At 42.2% G+C, this 23535-nt stretch overlaps 2 protein-coding genes across 2 annotated transcripts; one reads left to right on the top strand and one right to left on the bottom strand.

Moving 5' to 3' along the window:
* Window positions 1-444: 444 nt before the first annotated feature.
* On the bottom strand, window positions 445-12638 carry LOC139546467 (sodium/myo-inositol cotransporter-like). Its single transcript, XM_071354873.1, has 2 exons — window positions 12380-12638; window positions 445-6126 (listed from the first exon to the last, which is right to left on the bottom strand). Exon 2 carries the CDS (start codon window positions 5852-5854, stop codon window positions 3707-3709), a length of 2148 nt encoding a protein of 715 aa, XP_071210974.1. The 5' UTR covers window positions 5855-6126; window positions 12380-12638; the 3' UTR covers window positions 445-3706.
* Window positions 12639-14121: 1483 nt separating this feature from the next.
* On the top strand, window positions 14122-19154 carry LOC139546466 (ATP synthase subunit O, mitochondrial-like). Its single transcript, XM_071354872.1, has 7 exons — window positions 14122-14300; window positions 14759-14803; window positions 14953-15063; window positions 15554-15683; window positions 16188-16300; window positions 18652-18738; window positions 18929-19154. The coding sequence occupies exons 1-7, from the start codon at window positions 14274-14276 to the stop codon at window positions 19037-19039; spliced, it is 624 nt and encodes a 207-aa protein (XP_071210973.1). The 5' UTR covers window positions 14122-14273; the 3' UTR covers window positions 19040-19154.
* Window positions 19155-23535: the final 4381 nt, after the last annotated feature.

The raw sequence follows: 23535 nt of genomic DNA, 5'->3' as shown, positions 1-23535 counted from the left end.
AAAATTAGAGTAAAGAGTAAAAATGAACATTCATTTTCTATATGTTTAAAAAGTATGAAGCAATTTGTTTGACTTAAAAGCAGTTTTACTGGATATGTCAGGCAAGTCACACTACTGTGTAAAATTGCAGAGGGGGAGTGGAGACAGTGGAGGATGATAGAGAAAGATATGCAGGCGGTGGGGAGAAAGCAAGAGGTGATAGAGACATTTATGGGAAACTGATCCGGCCTTCTCCTTGGCTGCACCATCTGTAAAGAAGCCTTGAATCATCCAATCCCCTCCAATTTTTGAACAGATTATTAATAGGCCCCAGGGTTACATAGGAGGCCCTAAGCCCCAGGGATTCATGTTAGACAGTGAATTTTGAACTTTCCAGAAGACAACCATGTTTTTTTATACCCTTTTAATGTGTGAGAACAATAAAAATAAGACATTCAACACAAGTTTATTATTTTCCACAGGAACTTTATTTGTTGATTTCTTTCTAAAAAATAAAATCTGTAAAAATAGCATTATATATATTTCTCTAAGAAAAAGATACAAATCTCTTCTTCTCAATACAGTCTTTACCTGATTCTCAGAGATATATACAATAATCCTCCATTAATCAGACTCGGAACAGGGGATGGTTAGCTAAGCCTACATTTGCAACAAACAAAAAAAACACGCCTGAAAATCATGTCAATCGCCATTGATAGGCTATTGATTTGCTTTAGCATTGCACACAAAGACACATTTGGCAAGAATAGGTTTCTATGAAATACAGTACACGCTCAAATCAGATTAAATTATAAACCATTTCAAATACAGCAACAATATCATGAATATATAAAAAGGGTAAACAAAAGATAAAAAAACAACAACTGGGCTCGATTTTAGTGTGGTTTAACACCAAGTTAACAAAGTAGCTTACTGAACAATTTCACGACATTAACCTTGGAAGAAAAAAAACATTATTCAAACACCGTGAGAAATTCCAAACAGTAGCTAGCCTAATCATACACAACACATTATGAAAGTGTAACCATGAGCATTAATTGATATGTTCAATTCTTTGCAATGCTACAATACAGTGCAAAAACCAAAAAAATGATATTCTCATGTCAACAATTGTCAAATATACTTACATTTTTATATTTAACAATACAATTATTTTGACATCTACTCTACAGCAACTCACCTAGGTATTCTTAAGAAGTGTAAATAAAAAGTAACTGTCCAAACATGAAAACAAAAATATTTTTGTAAAAACTCAAAGCATTTGCAACCACCATATCCACACCACATTTGCAAACAATGTATAAAGCTAATAGGAATAAAATAACTTCAGTTTTATTCTCCATCTAACGGTGGTACCTTTAGTGTCACTATGCGGTGGCCCCTGCATAACACTGCATGGTCCCTGCATAACTTTCAGTTGGTCCTCCATAGCTCAGTTGGTAGAGCATGGCGCTTGCTCCCGGGCCCACCAATACGTAAAATGTTTGCATGACCGTGGTTTGCTTTCGATAAAAGCGTCTGCTAAATGGCATATACAGTGCCTTCAGAAAGGATTCAGACCCCTTAACTTCTTGCAAATTCTGTTACTTTACAGCCTTAATCTAAAATGTATTAAATGAATTGTAAAAATCCTTAGCAATCTACACACAATAACCCATAACAAAGTTAAATATAAAAAACAGAAATACCTTATTTACATAAGAATTCAGACCCTTTGCTATGAGACTTGAAATTGAGCTCAGGTGCATCCTGTTTCCATTGATCACCATTGATCTGTCAACTGTGGGACCTTTTTAGACGTGTGTGCCTTTCCAAATCATGTCCAATCAGTTGAATTTACCACAGGTGGACTCCAAGTTGTAGAAACATCTCAAGGATGATCAATGGAAACAGGATGCACCTGAGCTCAATTTCAAGTCTCATAGCAAAGGGTCTGAATTCTTATGTAAATAAGGTATTTCTGTTTTTTATATTTAACTTTGTTATGGGTTATTGTGTGTAGATTGCTAAGGATTTTTACAATTCATTTAATACATAGATGTTTCTACAACTTGGAGTCCACCTGTGGTAAATTCAACTGATTGGACATGATTTGGAAAGGCACACACGTCTAAAAAGGTCCCACAGTTGACAGTGCAAGTCAAAGCAAAAACCATGCCATGAGGTGGAAGGAATTGCTAAGAGCTCAGAGACAGGATTGTGTCGAGGCACAGCTCTAGGTCAAGGGTATCAAAACATTTCTGCAGCATTGAAGGTCCCCAAGAACAGTGGCCTCCATCATTCTTAAATGGAAGAAGTGTGGAAGCACCAAGATTCTTCCTAGAGCTGGCCGCCTGACCAAACTGAGGAATCGGGGGAGATGGGCGTTGATCTGGGAGGTGAACAAGAACCCGATGGTCACGCTCACAGCGCTCCAGAGTTCCTCTGTGGAGATGGGAGAACCTTCCAGAAGGACAATCATCTCCGCAGCACTCCACCAATCAGGCCTTTATGGTAGAGTGGCCAGACGGAAGCCAGTTCTCAGTAAGACACATGACAGCCCGCTTGGAACCTGAAGGACTCAGACCATGAGAAAGAAGATTCTCTGGTCTGATGAAACCAAGATTGAATTCTTTGGCCTGAATGCTATGCGTCACGTCTGGAGGAAACCTGTCACTATCCCTACGGTGAAGCATGATGGTGGTAGCATCATGCCGTGGGGATGTTTTTCAGCGTAAGGAACAGGGAGAGTAGTCAGGATCGGGTGAAAGATGAACAGAGAAAAGTACAGAGAGAGATCTTTGATGAAAGTCTGAGGTCTTCTGGAGCAGGTTGAGTCAAAGGTTAGCCTTCCACCAGGACAACGACCCTAAGCACACAGCCAAGACAACGCAGGAGTGGCTTTGGGACAAGTCTATGAATGTCCTTGAGTGGCCCAGCCAGAGCCCGGACTTGAACCCAATCGAACATCTCTGGAGAGACCTGAAAATAGCTGTAAATCAATGCTCCCCATCCAACCTGACAGAGCTTGAGAGGATCTGCAGAGAAGAATGGGGAGAACTTCCCAAATACAAGTGTGCCAAACTTGTAGCATCATACCGAAGAATACTCAAGGCTGTAATCGCTGCCAAAGAGTAAAGGGTCTGAATACTTACGCAAATGTGATATAGCATTTTTTAAATTAATTTGTTTTGAATTTTTTCTCTCAAAAAAACTGTTTTTGCTTTGTCATTAGGGGGAATTGTGTAGATTGAGGAAAAAAAATATTTCATTCATTTTAGAATAAGGCTGTTACCTAACAAAATGTGGAAAAAGTCAAGGGGTCTGAATACTTTCCGTAGGTACTGTATTATAACAAAAAGGCCTTGAGCAGGTTTCTTAAAATTGCCCTACAAAGAATCACAAAAGGGCTTTGGAATAAACACAGAAGCAGACTAATAATCTCTAATAAACAAGGAATTCATACTTCATCTTATTCACATATGCTGGTAAGCATCTAGTAATCATACAGTAACATAGAAGTATATGGAAAATCTGAAGAACACTATTAGGAGACCACAAAGTGCTTTGGAGTTTGATTATTTTAATGTGACAAGGGGGAGAAGCTTCAATCATTTCGAAAGAAAGATTTCAAAAAGCTCAGTGAATCGTCAGATTCACATCAAATCTCAGAAAATTGTAACTATGCCTTTGAAACAATCCCCAACAACCGTTAATTTGGTCCATTCTATAGAGAGAAGTAGACAAACAGGAATATTCCCAACGAGCAGACCAGAAACAGTCCACAGTTGAGCAGCAGTTTGGTTCTGGGTGGCTCGTACAGCATCTCTATGACGGCTCTCTCGTCCTCTTCTGTCCTTTTGGGATGGGCATTGTATGCTGCTTCTTTAAACCCACAAAACCACTCCAACAGACGCATGCCCCTCCCACCCTCCCCACAACAGCCTTCCTCTGCATGAATGAGCCCTGCGTGACCATTATCAAACTGGATGGCGGGCGTTGCTGGAGTTGTTCCCGGGGTTGTCTCTGCGCTGGGGGTCGCGGGGTCATGGTCATTAGGTGGCGTTAGCAACGTAACGTCCTCCCCATCTAGACACCTAGCTCTACAGATGTCTGGGGGCAGATCCTTATAGAGGCCTCCATTCCCACTCAACTGCACGTGGCTCTTATCCGTCAGCTTGTACATCTCCTCACGGTCTTTGGGGGGAAGCTTTCCAATGTTACGCAGGCCCCATAATGTGGTGGTGCGAATCTGCTCCTCATCCGGAGGAGGGGTGCAGAGACTGACGACCACAGCCACCAGTCCAGACACCCAGAACAGCCCAGCAGCCACATACATGTAGTGGACATGTGTGATGAAGAAAGGCCTGTCGTCTGGCTGGTCACAGGGAGGCTCGCGATAAATAAATGCCAGAATCAGCCGGGTGGTACCCAGCACGAATCCGGTCATACCGCCCCAGAATGCACCTCTTTCATTGCAACGCTTCCAGAACACACCCAGCAGGAAGAGGGCGGCGATGGGCGGGGTCAGGTATCCAGCTACTTCCTGTATGTAGAGATACATCTGGCCACCCTGCATCTCGATGATGACAGGGATCCAAGCGATACTAATGACCACCATGAACACCACGAACAGCCGGCCCACCAACAGTAGCTCTTTCTGGGATGCACTACGCCTTGCGCTCTGGTAGATGTCCAGGGTGAAGATGGTGCTACCGCTGTTAAAGATGGAGTCCAGATCACTCATGAGAGCTGCAATCATCACAGCCATCATCAGCCCTCGCAGTCCCATGGGCATCACTGACATGACCAGCCGCGGATACGCGATATTGGAGCAACCCGCCTTAGAGCCGCAAACGGCCAGGCAGTGCTCTGGCCCAATGCAGGCTATCTCGTCTGCAAACAAGATCCGGGAGATCATCCCGGGGATAACGATAATGAACATGGGTAGGACCTTCAGGAAGCCAGCCATCAGCGTGGAGCCCTTGGCATGGGCAATGTTCTTAGCAGCCAGCACCCTCTGGACGATGACCTGGTCAGCACACCAGTACCAGATGGAGGCTGGGGTTTGGCCCAGAAGGAAGCCAGGCCAGGGGATATCCTCGTCCAGCGGACCCCGGAGGAGCCGCAGGGAATCTGGCTTGGGCTCAATGCGGCAGGAAGCTGAGTAGGTGAAGTTCCCACTGGCCAGGATAGCTGTTACATTTGGGACAGCTAGCATGTACTTGGTCCGAACCCCTTCAAGACCGCCGACCTTGATCAGGCTGATGATGGTCAGACTGAGAGCTCCACCGATCATCAGCACGGCCTGGAGGGTGTCCGTGTACATGACTGCGACCAGGCCACCGGTGACTGTAAGCACTGCGGTCATACTGATGAGCAGGATGATGGACAGATAGAGGTTCCAGCCCAACGACTCCTGGATGAAAAGCGCCCCGGCATATAAGTCCACAGAGATCTTGGTGAAGATATAGAGCAGCACAGAAAGGGCAGCAAAGTACACCTTTAGCCTATTGCCTCCATAGCGTTTGGAAAGGTACTCCGGCATGGTGTACACCCCAGAGTGGATATACACAGGTATGAACACCCAACCCAGCAGCTGCAGCAGGAGAAGAGCGTTAAACTCCCATGCTCCCACAGCAAAGCCGCTGGCTGCTCCCGACCCCGCCAGGCCTATGAAGTGTTCACTGCCAATGTTACTGACAAACAGCGACGCTCCGATCACCACCCATGTCATGGAGCGTCCCGCCAGGAAGTATCCACTCACCGTGCTGCGGTTGGACTTCCACATGGCGAAGAACCCGATGCCCAGCACCAGGATGAAGTACAGAGCCACCACAGTTATGTCCGCTGCCTCCATGACACCAGTACCCATAGCGAGTGCTAAACAGAACTACTCGTTCAAAACTGATGAAAAACTCCTTTCAAACCCTGCAAAAGTCAAAGTCAAGGTTTAAAGTAACAGAAGGGCAATAAAAACACTATCCTTTGGTTTGCTGTCTGCATGGACGCTGTAGTATCCACTGTCTGGTCAAATTCACTAGGGGTGTGTGCGTTCGGAGGAGAATCTACCAGCACTGAGGACGCTCCAGTTTTAAAGGAGGATGCTGCAGGCCTCCAGTCTAGTATAGCCTAGAATTTACATTCCTGCAAGACAGTAAAGACAAAACACTTGATTAGAGCCCTTGTTCGACAGGAAGTGAGGAAGGTGACACACACATTTATACAAGACCTCGGAGGCAAAATTTCTGAGAAAACACAAAAATCAGATCAGATTTTACTGGTCACATACACATGGTTAGCAGATGTTATTGTGAGTGTAGCGAAATGCTTGTGCTTCTAGTTTCCACAACATATACCTAATACACACAAATCTAAGTAAAGGAATGGAATAAGAATATATAAATATATGGATGAGCAATGACAGAGCAGCATAGGCTAAGATGTGATAGATAGTATAGAATACAGTATATACACATATGAGATGAGTAATGCAAGATATGTAAACATTATTAAAGTGACTAGTGTTCCATCTATTAAAGTGGCCAATGATTTCAAGTCTGTATGTAGGCAGCAGCCTCTCTGTGCTAGTGATGGCTGTTTAACAGTCTGATGGCCTTGAGATTGAAAAACAGCTTCTCTCTCGGTCCCAGCTTTGATGCACCTGTACTGACCTCGCCTTCTGGATGATAGCGGGGTGAACAGGCAGTGGCTCGGGTGGTTGTTGTCCTTGATGATCTTTTTGGCCTTCCTGTGACATCGTGTGCTGTAGGTGACCTGGAGGGCAGGTAGCTTGACCCCAGTGATGCGTTGTGCAGACCGCACCACCCTCTGGAGAGTCCAGTGGTTGTGGGCGGTGCAGTTGCCGTATCAGTCGGTGATACAGCATGACAAGATGCTCTCAATTGTGCAGCTGTAAAAGTTTGTGAGGGTTTTAAGTGACAAGCCAAATTTCTTCAGCCTCCTGAACGGGAACTGCTGTCCCGTCGATGTGGATATGGGGGTGTTCCCTCTGCTGTTTCCTGAACTCCACGATCTCCTTTGTTTTGTTGAAGTTATTTTTCTGACACCGCACTCCGAGAGCCCTCACCTCCTCCCTGTAGACTGTCTCGTTGTTGGTAATAAAGCCTACTACTGTTGTGTCGTCTGCAAACTTGATGATTAAGCTGGAGGCATGAATGGCCATGCAGTCATGGGTGAACAGGGAGTACAGGAGGGGGCTGAGCACGCACCCTTGTGGGGCCGCAGTGTTGAGGATCAGCAGAGCGGAAATGTTGTTTCCTACCTTCACCACCTGTGGGTGGCCTGTCAGGAAGTCCAGGACCAAACTGCACAGGGTGGGGTTGAGATCCAGGGCATCAAGCTTAATGATGAGCTCGGAGGGTATTATGGTGTTGAATGCTGAGATGTAGTCAATGACCAGCATTCTTACATAAGTATTCCTCTTGTCCAGATGGGATAGGGGAGTGTGCAGGCAATTGCATTGTCTGTGGACCTATTGGGGCGGTAAGCAAATTGAAGTGGGTCTAGGTGAAGTGACAGGTAAGGTGGAGGTGATATGATCCTTGATTAGTCTCTCAAAGCACTTCATGATGACAGAAGTGAGTGCTACAGTGCGATTGTCATTTAGTTCAGTTATCTTTGCTTTCTTGGGTATAGGAAAAAAGCATGTGGGGACAGCAGACTGGGATAGGGAGATTGAATATGTCTGTAAACACACCAGCCAGCTGGTCTGCGCATGCTCTGAGGATGCGGCTAGGGATGCCATCAAGGCCGGCAGCCTTGCGAGGGTTAACACGTTTAAATGTCTTACTCACATCGGCCACGGAGAAGGAGAGCACACAGTCCTTGGTAGCGGGCCGCGTCAGTGACGCTGTATTATCCTCAAAGCGGGCAAAGAAGGTGTTTAGTTTGTCTGGAAGCAAGACGTCGGTGTCCGTGACGTGGCTGGTTTTCCTTTTTGTAGACCCTGCCGCATACGTCTCGTGTCTGAGCCATTAAATTGCCATTCGACTTTATCTCTATACTCACATTTTGCTTGCCTTGCGGAGGAAATAACTACACTGTTTGTATTCGGCCATATTCCCAGTCGCCTTTCCATGGTTAAATGCAGTGGTTCGCGCTTTCAGTTTTACGCAAATGTCACCATCTATCCACGGTTTCTGGTTAGGGTAGGTTTAAATAGTCAGTGGGTACAACATCTCATATACACTTCCTTATAAACTCACTCACCAAATCAGCGTATACGTCAATATTATTCTCTGAGGTTACCCAGAACAAAGGAGGGCGGGGGAGAGCTTGAACAGGTGAATTAAACTGAGCATGGTAACATAAATTTACAAATCACAGTAACTTTGTCTTTAGCCCCCACTCTAATCTCTAACTATTGGCTAAACCAAAAGAGAAAGAGCAATGCCCCTATCAGAGCTTCAAAGCAAACTAATGATGTCATGTAAGAAACTAAAAAGTCTAGCAGCTCAGTTCATGTGAAAAGAGAACAAAAATGCCTTTGTAGCCTAACAATTTTCTTACCCTGTAAGCAGTCTATGGACAAGATATGACAGCAATCCATGCTTTGGTTTAGATTTCCTGGCTCTGTTTCCACATGTTAACATTTTTGCATTTGTAGAACAAAACCCATTCAAGTCGTGGGACCGATATTAGCATTTTTTGCATCATGTTCAAAACCCTAAGATAATCTGTAACTTTGTGTATTATTTTCATGAAAATCTGTATAAATCTAATTTGAACTAGATTGAATCTGAACATTTTGTCAAACATGTCCATGTTCCAATTATATCTGATGAGTTTAAATCCATATGTGAAGATACGTTTTCTATACTAGAAATGAGAAATGCTCTTAAATATATGAAGAAGGGTAAAGCACTTGGAACAGATGGTCTTTGTGTGGAATTTTATTTACACTTTTGGGATCATTTAGAGGGACCAGTATTCAACATGTTCCAAGAATGCCTAGCTATGGGTGAGATGAATGATTACTACCACGAAATAAGGGGTTATTTCCTTAATACCAAAACCTGATAAAGATTCCCTTTTCATAGATAATTTGAGACCCATTACATTATTACATATAAATTGATAACTTTAGCATATGCTAATAGACTTAAAAAATGGGTCAAAACCACCTTATTAATTAAAACCCAAAGTGGTTTCATGAAAAGTCGCCACATCAGCTGTAACATTAGGTTAGTTTCAGACTTGATTGATTACACTGATTCAATTGACTCCGAGGTTATTATTTTATTCCTCGACTTTTGTAATCATTTGATACAATAGAACACAAATTCCTAAAACATTCGTTGTACACTTTTGGTTTTGGGCCTAGCTTTTTCTCTGTTATCAATATGTTTTATAAAGATAATATTTCTAATATGATTCATCGTAACACATCTAAAATATTTAATATTCACCATAGTGCACTCCAGGGTTGCCCTGTTTCAGCTTTCTTATTCCTTTTAGTTGCATTTTAAACAACTCTGAATTAAAAGGTATTTCAATATTTGAAAAAAACCAAAACAAATCTCAGTTAGCAGATGGTACAGCTCTGTTTCTAAAAGACAAGGATCAAGTTGCTATTAAACTTATTATCAAATCATTCTCTTCAGCTTCTGGTCTGGAACTTAATTTAAATAAATGATAAATAGTGTCCATATGTAACTCAAATTACCAATCTATTGAGAATATTCCAGTGAAAGACTGAAATATTTAGGGGAGCACGTGGCGAAAAACCATATTGTCCGTCAGCATCTCAATTTCATTCAAGAGATTAAAGACAAAAAAATCCATCTTTAATAACTGGCTCCAGCTTGACCTCTATTGGAAGGGTTTTATTGTCCAAAGAGGGTCTGTCACGTTGTCTTCCCTGCTCTATCCCTATTTGTAGCTGATCAAACCAGCCTGATAAACAAAACTTTCATAGACATTATATAGAAAAATAAACAAATTTAAGAAATCAATCATATCAAACAAAAGAGCTGATGGTGGGCTTGAAGTACTAGATTGAATTGATATCAACAATACCTTTAAAGTAAACTACATTTAAAAAAGATGCATGCTTAGCTCTGAATCTATAGGGATACTTCATTCCCTGTCATATTTTTATGAAAATGGCTGGTCTTCAATTTTTGTGGAAGTGCAACTACTATCCAGCAAAATAACCCATCAAACTGTCCAAATTTCATGAACAAGCCCTTTTAGCCTGAAAGTATGTTATATCCACAACTTATCCCCACACAAAACACTTCTGTGGAACAACAAAGGTATTGTTGTTAAAAAACAAGTATTTGTTCTTCCCGAAGTGGTTTGAAATAAATATTATATTTGTGCTTGATTTATTTGAAAAAGAAGGAAATATACTATCTTATAGAAAGTTCTTGGAAACATATATACATTATAAAGAATTGAATTCTATATGCAAAGAAATACCTTCAGGATTTACTCAATTAATGAAATATCATTTGTATTTTGGAGAACATGTCACGATTGATGCACAACTTGTTAGAAGGTTTCCCCCTGCTGGACAACAAATGTAATAATACATTCTTAAGATAACTTTTTAACTCCAAGAACAAGATCTCTCCTAGAGGGAAATTCTTCTGAAATGCATATATTACTGAAATTGAATTAAAGAAGGTTTGGTTTCTCCCTCACAAATTTTGTATATAAAATAAAGTAAAAGAAATTCACTTTAAAATCTTGCACAAAATATACCTTTGCAATAACTTGTCTAAATGCATGGCTTTAGAGGACATATGCCTTTTCTGTGATAAAGGGGAAACTATTAAACACATTTTTATGAGTGTGACTCTGAAGTTGTTTTGGAGCAAGTAATTACATTATTTATTTATTTAATAAGACCCATGTATTTACAATGAAATACGTAATACATTATTATTCAAATAAAAACAAAACTACTGAATTAGTCGTTAATTTCTTCATTATCGGGTAAATTTTACATCCACAAAAAAAAAAATGAAATATGTCCCCAAATGCAATACATTTTTACAACTCTATCATAGGTTTATACAATTGTAACCCCAGACTTTAGTCATTTTATGTTTCTTTAGAGAAAATATACATATAGTTATGTCCTTTTTTTGTTATTGTAATTCGAAATGTAATAATAAATACAATTTCAATCATGACTTAGATGCATTATGATTACATAATCCCCCGACCATTGCAGCTGAACTCATTATCCCGAGCCAAGCTTTGTAAATTATTTACTAGACAATATGATATTTTAGATGGCTATTTCTCTGGTCAGTTTTAGCATCATCATCATCTCAACATCACTTAGCATCAACCAACCTCAAACATGATCGGCCTCAATATCCTACACTAACAGAACTGTAAGAGAACTGTCCTGATCCAACATGCTCCAAGACAATCACTCTTCTTGTCCACCCGCACACAGCGGTCATTCTTCCCGCCTGTAGTTTACATATTTAGTGATTTCAGCCCTCATCACGTGCTGGCATAAATCCAACCGTCCGCCCTATCCCTGCCCCTTGCACTAAAATAACTCTTTGTCTCTTCAGCTCCGTGTTCATTGGACTACATGTCGCCAGCAGACCCTTCTAAAACAACAAAAACGGTTGTTCAATGGAACAGAAACGTTTGCATATGTCCTGGCCAAAGTTATGCTATACTACAAATCAATTGAGGGTTGAGAAGAGGGTTCCAATGCCTTCACTGTCTTAGAAACACTTGAAAACCTTAATACTTTATTACTTGTTATGAGCATGTATGAGAATTTAGAATGTCTTATAATGTTCTTTAAAAAGGCTTAAAACAGACAGGTAGGCTATAACGCATGTGATGTAGTAATATCAATCTATTGTAAGACTTGTATTACAAGGTGGTGTGAATAGATAGGCTACCCATACAGCTGTCAGCCACAAGGTGACATGTTCTAGACAAGATGCCCCCTGATGATAAAAATGGACTCGGGAGCTGACCGTTTGAGGAGGTACTGTATCAACATGAAACGATACCGGAGATATGGGATCAGGGCATTGTTGTCAAAGCACCATCAAGACATGTGGCACGCACCACAACCAATGATACAGCGGCAAAGGAATATTCTAGAAAGAAAGCGCACGCATTGTCCACATTGCCAAGGAGGGTGTGTAGCCTCGTAGTATTGAGCAAAATGTGTGGTTGAATTCGTCAAAAAGAATAGTCTTTGACCCTGACCTAGTAGCCTACATTCATTTACATTCCATGCATTCTGGGTTCAATAAAATAGTGAATTAAGTGCTCGACCTGCTTTTTCTTTTCTCCATCGCTTGTCCATTCTCTGCTTTTTTAGCACCCATTACCGCATTCTCCAGGCTACAATTTAAAACGGGCGGTCATAACAAAAATGCACACTCACCATTCCCATTACGTTATAATGTAGCTACTGACTACATCAATCCACAAGTTGAGGATTTGACTGTGAGTCTGCTTCTCTAGCGACAGTAGATATGTGTCTCGTCCTGCGTCAGTCCTTCCGATGTAGCGACAATTCGTATTTTGTCCTCCCGTATGCTCTGTTTCCGAGCAGTTAAGTGTAATAGCACACAGGTGACTGAATAGGACAAGGTACCTAGGCTTTATAAGCATCGACTCCGCTTCTTCCTCCTATGCCACGCCCTACACGTGTAATACACGTGTGACGTTTCGGATGGCTTCGGTCGCAACACGCCCATTGGTTATTGTTCTAATTTTAAAATACCGTATTGTTTTGAGGAACAAGCTACTTTTGCATACTACTGTAAATTAACCTTTGTTTTTGTTTTTAAACAGGGGATTGGTTTGCCTCATGACGTTCAACCTGTTAGCCTACTTGGGTGGAAATTGCCAGAAAGAAACCCCACTTTGCCTAATTAACTGACTGGGCAGGAGATCCTGCTGGTTAATCAGCTTTAACAGTTGCATAATAACAGAACAATCTGGAAACTCACACTATTGGATATATGCACTTTTAAAACCCTTGTAATCTCCCTTCAAGGTGTTAAACTTTTCAGAAATGTGCATCCTCATTAAGCCTAGTCCTATTGCACATGTGTCTGATGTCACAAGTGTCACAAGTCTGGCAATGTGACCCCACTCCACCCTCCAAACAGGCTACAACTCGTGGATCTATCTAGAATGCAATGGCATAGCCTAACATGGGGAGATATTTGACATTGCTTTTATGTTTAATTATTAAAGTTATTTATAGTCTCAATAACACAATGCAGTGACCGCTGGGTCTTCCATTCAGTGCTTCCATCATTTACATCAATTTACATTGTGAGGGGCTTCAATAGCCTACTTGGCCACAGAGGTAGTCCTATATCAGCTAGTAGGCTAGCCTAGAAGAGACCTGGATACGATACACAAGCATTTCAATATGCAATAACATCTGCTAAATATGTGTATGTGACCAATACAATTTGATTTGGAGGAATTTATAGAAGATGAAGTCAGTGAATAGCTCCTGTCATTCTCTCTGATAAATAGGCTCTGTTTGTCTGATGTAGGATGAGACACATTTAAGACTACCAAAATTATACCTTCATCTCAATAGGTGGCCTACTGTACATGCAAGGATAAACCCTTCAGTTCTGCACACACAGAAGTGACAATAGGCATTTGTTTTAGTATGGTGGAAGGTGCACAAGATGGGTCTGGAGAAACCACCAAGGCTGTGTCACTGCTCACCTGTGAGAATGTAGGAGGAGCACAATGAAATGCAAATGCCTCAACAATGGGCATCAAATTACACAGACCCTGTAAACTACACACTGACACAGTCGCACAGTATCTTCGTACAGGTGATGCTGGGACAACCAGGCCTGTGTCAATACATACCTGAGGTGATATCAGCAAAAATGCACTTAGAAGCTTTATATAAAGCTGAGCTCATGTTTTAATAAAATAGGCCTAATATTGAAACTTGAGAACCTGATAAGTACTATAATTGGCTTTGCTAAAAAAAAAAAAATATTCAAATTAAATCAAAATCAAATCAAATGTTATTGGTCTCATGCACATAGCAGATGTGATTGCAGGTGTAGAGAAATGCTGGCCCCACATGTTTATCCACGCAACTAAGTTGTTTGCTTGTCTGCTGACGAGGACAGTGAATTTCCACTTCCTCGTTTTTTAGGTCGAGGAAATACATTTCCGCTTATTGACATATGAACTACGTTTCCCGTAATGCTTCTCGTTTCTGAATTTACGTACTTTGTGTGACAGGCTGTCATGCGCAGAAGTTTTGACCTACACAGTCGCAGGAGAACATGGCAGCTTTAGGACTCGGGCTGCAGGTATGACTTTCTAAAAAACAAGAATGTTATGCGATCTACGGCTCTGTTTTTAATTTGAGAATGTATTTAGATTATTAACAAGGACAAAACAGATCAATGTGCATTGTTTTGATATCGCGCAGAATGTGTTTTCAACACAGAATACGCGAGGCCTTGCATGCTGGCATGAACTTGACAAGCCCGCTGGCAAGCTAACGACAGCCGGCTAACTTCATCAACATTGTTAGGTACCTGGCTGGATAGCTATCTACGTTTGTTGGGCATTTTCCTACGAACCGATGGCATTACTGTTAAATATTGTCCAACGTCCATAAGACAGAGTTATTATTATCGCCATGCGAATGACAACTTTATTGTAGAAAATGTGGTCAAGCAAACCAACACTAACTTCCTACGGCACTCCAGACGTCACTTATGAAGATAGTCATTGGTTGATTACGATCTCTTTCCTTCTGCAGGTGCGTAAGTTAAGCACTTCAGTTCTTCGACAAGCTTTGATCAGGGTAAGAATAAATGAAGTACTGCCCATGTCCTCTGATCAGTGTAATATTAAGTCAATGACGCACGCCACAGCTTGAGTAATGTCATTGGCTTTGTGATTCAAATAAATAGTAGTTTTATAGCTTATTTTTGTGTCCGTTTTCTATTCTAGCCCCCCATCGACGTGTATGGGGTCGGAGGCCGCTATGCCACAGCCCTGTTCTCTGCTGCCAGCAAGCAGAAGAAACTGGAACAAGTAGAGAAGGAGATGTGCACGTTGTCAGTAAGTTATCCACTGCACCTCTGTCTCCTGTCTTAGTCCTCAGTCTGGCCACAAGTGTGTAATGTTTATACACTCTATTAACTTTGGCATGGCTATTCAACTCTTACCCTACGAGGTACGGAGCCTGTTGGTTTTCTGTTTTACCTGATGATTAATTCCACCCACCTGGTTTCCCAGGTCTTAATCAGTCCCATATTAAAGAAAAATGAAAATACGCAGTGGAGCTGGCTTCAAGGTCCAGAGTTGAGTTTGAGGGAACTGTGTTACCTTTATTTAACTAGGCAAGTCAGTTAAGAACAAACTCTTATCTACAATGACGGCCTACACCGACCAAACAGACGATGCTGGGTCAATTGTGCGACGCCCTATGGGACTCCCAATCACAGCCAGTTGTGGGAAACCATACATTTGTCTGTTTGGCACTGTCTGTGGCCACAATATACTTTTTGACCAGCTTCCTTTCTCTTTCTGTCTTTTCCTTCTCCGTCAGTCTCTGATCAAGGACCCCAAGCTGTCCAGTATCGTGATGAACCCCCATGTCAAGCGCAGCCTCAAGCTGAAGTACTTCGGTGCTGCCATGACTAAGGCAAATCTCTCCCCAATCACAGTTAACCTCATCAGTGAGTTGCCCAGCCTTACTAAGTTATACTGCACATGCCACTCTTGTTCTGGAGACTGCTGTTGTGTAAGAAAATGAAATGGGGCAGGTTTGTGGAGGATAACGTTGTTGTTCTGCTGTCAAGACTCATCTACCAAACTCCTGCTCGTCTTCCTTTCCGTGTTTTCTGTCCCTCTTAACCGTTTGAAACGTTAAAATGGAAAAATCATTATGGATGTCACGCCATACCTTTTGATCGTTTAGTTGTAATCATGAATGTGAAGTAAATGTCAGCTAAGAGTATTGTTTGCTGCTCACAAGTGATCTTAATTAGCTAGTGATGCAAATGAGAGAATAGGAAAGAGTCCTTTAAGAGTATTTTGGCTATTGTTATGAGAACATCCTCACCCTTACTAATGTTAGTTCATGCAAATTATGATGCAAATGCAATTAGTGAAAATGTTAGTTACTTGTGTCTACTGGCTAGGCTAACGTGGTTTCATTGTCCTCCTCTCTCCTCCCTTAGCTGTGTTGGCAGATAATGGCCGCCTGACCCTGACCGCAGATGTCATTGGTGCCTTTGCAAAAATGATGAGCGCTCACCGTGGCGAGGTCATCTGCACTGTCACCACAGCACATGTACGGTGACACACACACACTTGTTGTATATGGCATGGGTTCTCAGTCGGGTCGTACTACAGGGGTTCCACGGCCAAGATCACAAAATATATACCGTACCAGTCAAAAGTTTGGAAACACCTACTCATTCCAGGGTTTTTCTTTATTTTTTACTCATTTCTACGTTGTAGAATAATATTGAAGACATCAAAACTATGAAATGACACACATGGAATCATGTAGTAAGCAAAAAAGTGTTAAATCAAAATATATTTTATATTTGAGATTCTTCAAAGTATCCACCCTTTGCCTTGATGACAGCTTTGTACGCTTTTGCCATTCTCTAATTATTTTGTTTTTTATGAATATTACTAACAACAGCAAATTTCAGGTCTGCTGGGTGCAAACTCAAACGTTGTGAAAATTCTGTGGAACTTCTGGCGCACGTTTGTGAACACTGAGGCTGTACCCGCTTTAAATTAGTTTTCACAATGGCCATGTAGGCTACTGTGGCTATTTGATCATAAACATTTTAACATGGAAATAGCTGTTCTATCATTCAGCCTACAGTAGCAGCCAATGTCTGGTGTTCAATGTAGGCCTACATTGCATGAGAAGAAAAAATCATGCAGGACTTGACAGTAAACTGTTTATCCACTTGTCCTTCAGACAAGGTGACTGAAAATGTTGTTTGATGCAAGAAACCACTTTACAAAATACAATTAATTATTATTCCCATTCCATTATTAGAGAATCAGACAAATTATTCTAACCTCTGCCTATTGGCTACTTAGGCTTGAATAAGCTATTTCAAAATACAGCACTTCCCCTTTAAGACGGAAAAAAACCTCTACCTGACTCTCTTTTCTAGAACTATACACGTTTTGTGCTCTTGTAGGAAGCAATCACGACCCTATTGCTGATTTATAACTGGGCTAATAACTCACTATCAGGTGTACCTACCACCAACAGCCCGAGACTAATAAAAAAAATGTTTGGCGATCAACTAGGAATGCCTTGGTGACCACTGCTCTAGAAAGTTGAGTCAAGTTCAATCTCGTGTTTTCTCTCTGTGGGCTAATATTTCTGCACAGCAGTCCTGGGGAAGCTGCGTGGCAGTCTCGGGGCTACTGCGTGTACGCGCAGCTTAGAGAGAACATTGGACTGTCAGAGTGCTTTGAGTGGGGAGGGGAAAATGAAAAAAATTGCTGTTATTGGCAGAGAGATTTGAAACTCTGTTTCTTAACTCATTTACCGCATGGTGATGTCACCATGGAAATCCCTCCCACCAAAACAGGCTGAAATTTCAGGCTGTCTTTTCAAACAGCTCTTACACTAAAAGGGCATTTATAATATTTTCACAATTTCACATTATTCCAACCTCCATAGTGTGTAACTGTATATAAAACACAGGAAATTCATGTTTGTCTTTAACCCTGGGCAACATGGGTCTGGCAGGCTCACAGCGCTATTGGTATCCACAGTACTCCACCAACTATACATTTTGGTATATACAACTCAATACTTATTGTGTTAAACATAAATGCACGGCCGGCCCGCTCATTAAATGGGATTAGGCGTCCGCCTGTGGCGGCAGATTAACGAGGGTGGCATTTTCTGAGTTAAACTGACCAAGACGCACCTCCAACAACACCACATAAATAAAACCTCACATAATTCTGCCAAAAACAATGACAATTTCATTGTTTAGGTGAGCTTTTTAGTTGAGTACTGATGCCGCCCTGTGATAAGCAGTGCCCACTTGGTCAAAGGCAGGTGCGCAAAATATTTTGCTTGTCCAATCCCAGCTCGCTTCTCCGGGGTGCTGTTGGAGAGACGCATCGCTGCGGCACACCAACATTCCGTCAAAAAAATGATCTAACATAAATTATGTAGCAGATATATGATACATGAAAGATATATGAAAGCGTTAAAAAGAACCTTTTCTGTAGTTTACAGGCTAGATATAAAATCTGACAGATTGTATACTGTTTTGTATAATGTTTTTATCTCACATGAGATATTCTGATTGATTTTTTTTTTTTTTACCTTTATTTAACTAGGCAAGTCAGTTAAGAACAAATTCTTATTCACAATGATGTCCTAGGAACAGTGGGTTAACTGCCTTGTTCAGGGGCAGAACGACAGATTTTTACCTTGTTAGCTCGGGGATTTGATCCACCAACCACCAACGCTCTAACCACTAGGCTACCTGCCGCACCATTATGAGGGCATCCCTGAGGAGTTTGCTGTCACAAAAGGGGTCCGCGGCCCCAAAAAGTTTGAGAACCCCTGGTATATGGTTGTCAATCCAAGTTCCATATCAGTTATTGTAGCATTTGATTTGATATTTTTGTTTGTGTGTATAACAGCCCCTGGATGAGGCTAACCTGGCAGATCTGAAGGTGGCTCTGAACGGCTTCCTGACAAAGGGAGAGACTCTCATACTAGAGACTAAGGTGAGGCCATACTCAATTCGTGCCCTCTATGGCACAATAAGGCTTTTTTGGTACTTAATTTAAGGTAGATGCAATGGTTTAGGACTGTAAGGCTAGCACTAAACAAGAAAATGCTGATATCCAGTCGCATACATTGCTATGGTGTCGACTGGTGCTTTAACTTCCTGTGTTATTTTGCTTTTCCCTCCAGTCTGACACCTCCATCCTGGGCGGTATGATTGTCAGCATTGGGGATAAGTATGTGGACATGTCCACCAAGACAAAGATCCACAAATTGACCAAGATCATCAGAGATAGTTAAGTCTGTCTCGTCCAGCGGGGCATGGGGATGTTTCTCTGCTTTCTGCAACCTATACAGCGCTATGTCCGCTAAGATCCTGTCTAGTTGTTCATAATAAAATATTCTGTAACATACACTTTGTATTTGAAATGTCTTTATTTCTGTGTCCATGCAGACTGGTTGTTGCTGGTGGAGGGAAAATCATATGACTGTTTTTATCAGCTTAGATACAGTGCCTTCAGAAAGTATTCAGACTCCTTGACTTTTTCCACGTTACATTACAGCCTTATTTTAAATATTTTTTTATTTCCCTCATCAATCTACACACAACACCCTATAATGACAAAGCAAGTAAATAAACTAAAATAACACATTTACATAAGTATTCAGACCCTTTACTCAGTACTTTCTTGAAGCACCTTTGGCAGCGATTGAGTCTTCTTGGGTATGACGCTACAAACTTGGCACACCTGTAGTTGGGGAGTTTCTCCAATTCTTCTCTGCAGATCCTCTCAAGCTCTGACAGGTTGGACGGGGAGTGTTGCTGCACAGCTATTTTCAGGTCTCCATAGATGTTCAATCGGGTTCAAGTCCAGGCTCTTGCTGGGCCACTTAAGGGCATTCAGAGACTTGTCCCGAAGCCACTCCTGCGTTGTCTTGGGTGTGCTTAGGGGTGATGTCGTTTTGGAAGGAGAACCTTCGCCCCAGTCTGAGGTCCTGAGCGCTCTGGAGAAGGTTTTCATCAAGGATCTCTCTGTACTTTGCTCTGTTCATCTTTCCCTCGATCCTGACTAGTCTACCCAGTCCCCGCTGCTGAAAAACATTGCCATAGGATGACGCTGCCACCACCATTCTCTGTAGGGATGGTGCCAGGTTTCCTCCAGACCTGACGCTTAGCATTCCGGCCAAAGAGTTTAATCTTTGTTTCATCAGGCCAGATAATCTTGTTTCTCATGGTCTGAGAGTCTTTAAATGCCTTTTGGCGAACTCCAAGCGAGCTCTCGTGCCTTTTACTGAGGAGTGACTCCCGTCTGGCCAATCTACCATAAAGGCCTGATTGGTGGAGTGCTGCAGAGATGGTTGTCCTGGAAGGTTCTCCCATCTCCACAGAGAAACTCTAGTGCTCTGTCAGAGTGACCATTGGGTTCTTGGTCACCTCCCTGACCAAGGCACTTCTCCCCCAATTGCTCAGTTTGGCCGGGCGGCCAGCTCTAGGAAGAGTCTTGGTGGTTCCAAACTTCTTCCATTTAAGAATGATGGAGGCCACTGTGTTCTTGGGGACCTTCAATGCTGCAGGCATTTTTTTGATACCCTTCCCCAGATCTGTTGCTCGACACATTCCTGTCTCGGAGCTCTACCGACAATTCCTTCGATCTCATGGTTTGGTTTTTCCTCTGACATGCACTGCTCTACCGACAATTCCTTCGATCTCATGGTTTGGTTTTTGCTCTGACATGCACTGTCAACTGTGTGACCTTATATAGACAGGTGTGTGCCTTCCAAATCATGTCCAATCAATTGAATTTACCACAGGTGGACTCCCAAGTTTTAGATGCATATCAAGGATGATCAATGGAAACAGGATGCACCAGAGCTCAACTTCGAGTCTCATAGCAAAGGGTCTGAATGCTTATGTAAATAAGGTATTTCTGTTTTTTCTTTTTAATATATTTACCAAAATGTCTAAACTGTTTTCACTTTGTCAGTATGGGGTATTATGTGCATATTGCTGAGGACATTTTATTATTTAATCAATTTTAGAATTAGCCTGTAATGTAACAATTTGGAAAAAGTAAAGGGGTCTGAATACTTTTTGAAGGCACTAATTTATGATACTTGAATAACCAGTCTATCAGACCAGTGCCATTGAGCAAACGTGTTGGAACACGCTGCATACAATTTTTTTTGTCTGTCTAGTGGCAAAACATGAGATTCACTTTTCAGTGTTGCTGTGTCGGCAAGGTTGGATGAAAGTCACTTCAAACTAATGAGCTGCGTGTCCATTTACTCCACATTCATGTCAGTTTTAAGGTTACTGCATGTAAAGTCAAAAGTGCAAAGCACACAAATGGATGAGAACGTTGTTACATGCAGTTGTCCAACTGATTGAGATTACCAGTACAGGTCTTGCTTCTGCAAAAATAATGGTTTATTTTTGTGTGTGGCCAGTCAATGGCTATGCCTGGCTGTTCTATATTCTCCCCTACCTTACGTATGTGAAATAGGTAGCCTTTTTTATTCGATGAGGTGGATGGGCCAGAATCAACTAATTATTAAATAAATTGATTTTGATCTGTAATTCTGTTTTTCTATTTCCTCTGAGACGCAGTTCAGTGAAACTGCTACTAAACATTAGTTGCGTTGGATAGCCAGGATTATTCCCAAATACTGTACGCATGAACTGCTGATACATCTATCTATGGTGTGAGTTGTGTGTTTGCATGCTGAGCTGCATCAGTGAGATTGAGGGGCAGGACCGTGAGTGTGCACTTTTTTTTCTTCTTTGAGGTCAGTCAACCTGACCTGCAGGTTGAAGATGGCGCTGGAAGAAATGGCAGCCGTTTTCCGGGCGCCTAACCAATTGTATTATGTGGGGTTTTTCGCGTTATTTGTAACTTATTTTGTACATAATGTTTCTGCCACCGTATCGTACTGCAAAAAAGAGCCTCTGGATATCAGGACAGCGATCACTCACCTCAGATTAGACAAAGATTTTTTCTTCAAAAAGCAGGACGCACAGGATATGCATAAGACACCCGACAAGGACAATATCCCCGTCATTGGCAGGAGAAAGAATTGCAGGTATAGAGGACACAGGGCGGGGTGCCTTTTAATAAGGCTCCACCGACGGTGAGTGGGAAATCTGACTTTACCATCAATATTAATTGCCAACGATCATTTGACAATAATTTAAAAGGGGTACGATCACGAATATCCTACCAACGGGACATCAAAAACTGTAATATCTTATGTTTCCCCGAATCGTGGCTGAATGACAGACATGTATAACATTCAGCTGGCGGGTAATACGCTGCACCGGCTAGATAGAACAGCACACTCCGGTAAGACGAGGGGGGGGGGGGTCTGGGTATGTTTATAAACAGCTGGTGCACAAAATCTAAGGAAGTATCTAGATTTTGCTCGCCTGAAGTAGAGTACCTCATGATAAGCTGTAGACCACACTATTTGCCAAGAGAGTTTTCATCTATATTTTTCGTGACTGTTTATTTACAACCACAGATGGATGCTGGCACTAAGACCGCAGTCAGCAAACAGGAAAACGCCCACCCAGAGGCGGCACTCCTAGTGGCCTGGGACTTTAATGCAAGGAAATTGAAAGCAGTCTTGCCTAATTTCTATCCACATGTTAAATGTGCAACCAGAGGGGAAAATAAATCTATATCACCTTTACTCCACAAACAGAGACGTGTACAAAGCTCTCCCTCGCTGCCCCTTTTGGCAAATCTGACCATAATTCCATCATCTTGATTCCTGCTTACAAGCAAAAACTAAAGTAGGAAGCACCAGTGACTTGATCAATAAAAAAAGTGGTCGGATGACGCAGATGCTAAGCTACAGGACTGTTGTGCTAGCACAGACTGGAATATGTTCTGGGATTCCTCCGATGGCATTGAGGAGTACACCACATCAGTCACTGGCTTCATCAATAAGTGCATCGATGACGTCGTCCCCACAGTGACTGTACGTACATACCCCAACCAGAAGCCATGGATTACAGGCAACATCCGCACTGAGCTGCTGCCTTCAAGGAGTGGGACTCTAACCCGGACGCTTATATGAAATCCCGCTACACCCTCAGACGAACCATCAAACAGGCAAAGCACCAATATAGGACTAAGATTGAATCGTACTACACCGGCTCCGACGCTCGTCGGATGTGGCAGGGCCTGCAAACTATTACAGACTACAAAGGGAAGCACAGCCGCGAGCTGCCCAGTGACACGAGCATACCAGATGAGCTAAATCACTTCTATGCTCGCTTTGAGGCAAGCAACACTGAGGCATGCATGAGAGCATCAGCTGTTCTGGACGACTGTGTGATCACGCTCTCTGTAGCCGACGTAAGTATGACCTTTAAACATTCACAAGGCCGATGGGCCAGACGGATTACCAGGACGGGTGCTCCGGGCATGTGCTGACCAACTGGCAGGTGTCTTCACTGACATTTTCAACATGTCCCTGATTGAGTCTGTAATACCAACATGTTTCAAGCAGATCACCATAGTCCCTGTGCCCAAGAACACTAAGGTAACCTGCCTAAATGACTACAGACCGGTAGCACTCACGTCCGTAGCCATGAAGTGCTTTGAAAGGAAGGATGGTCATGGCTCACATGCACACTATTATTCTAGAAACCCTAGACCCACTCCAATTTGCATACTGCCCAAACAGATCCACAGATGATGCAATCTCTATTGCACTCCAAACTGCCCTTTCACCCCTGGACAAAAGGACCACCTACGTGAGAATGCTATTCATTGACTACAGCTCAGCGT

Source organism: Salvelinus alpinus, chromosome 20 (assembly GCF_045679555.1).
Source record: "Salvelinus alpinus chromosome 20, SLU_Salpinus.1, whole genome shotgun sequence".
In the NCBI taxonomy this organism is placed as follows: Eukaryota; Metazoa; Chordata; class Actinopteri; order Salmoniformes; family Salmonidae; genus Salvelinus; species Salvelinus alpinus.
The sequence above is the reverse complement of the archived record's forward strand: the minus strand, read 5'-3'. Positions and strand labels throughout refer to the sequence as shown.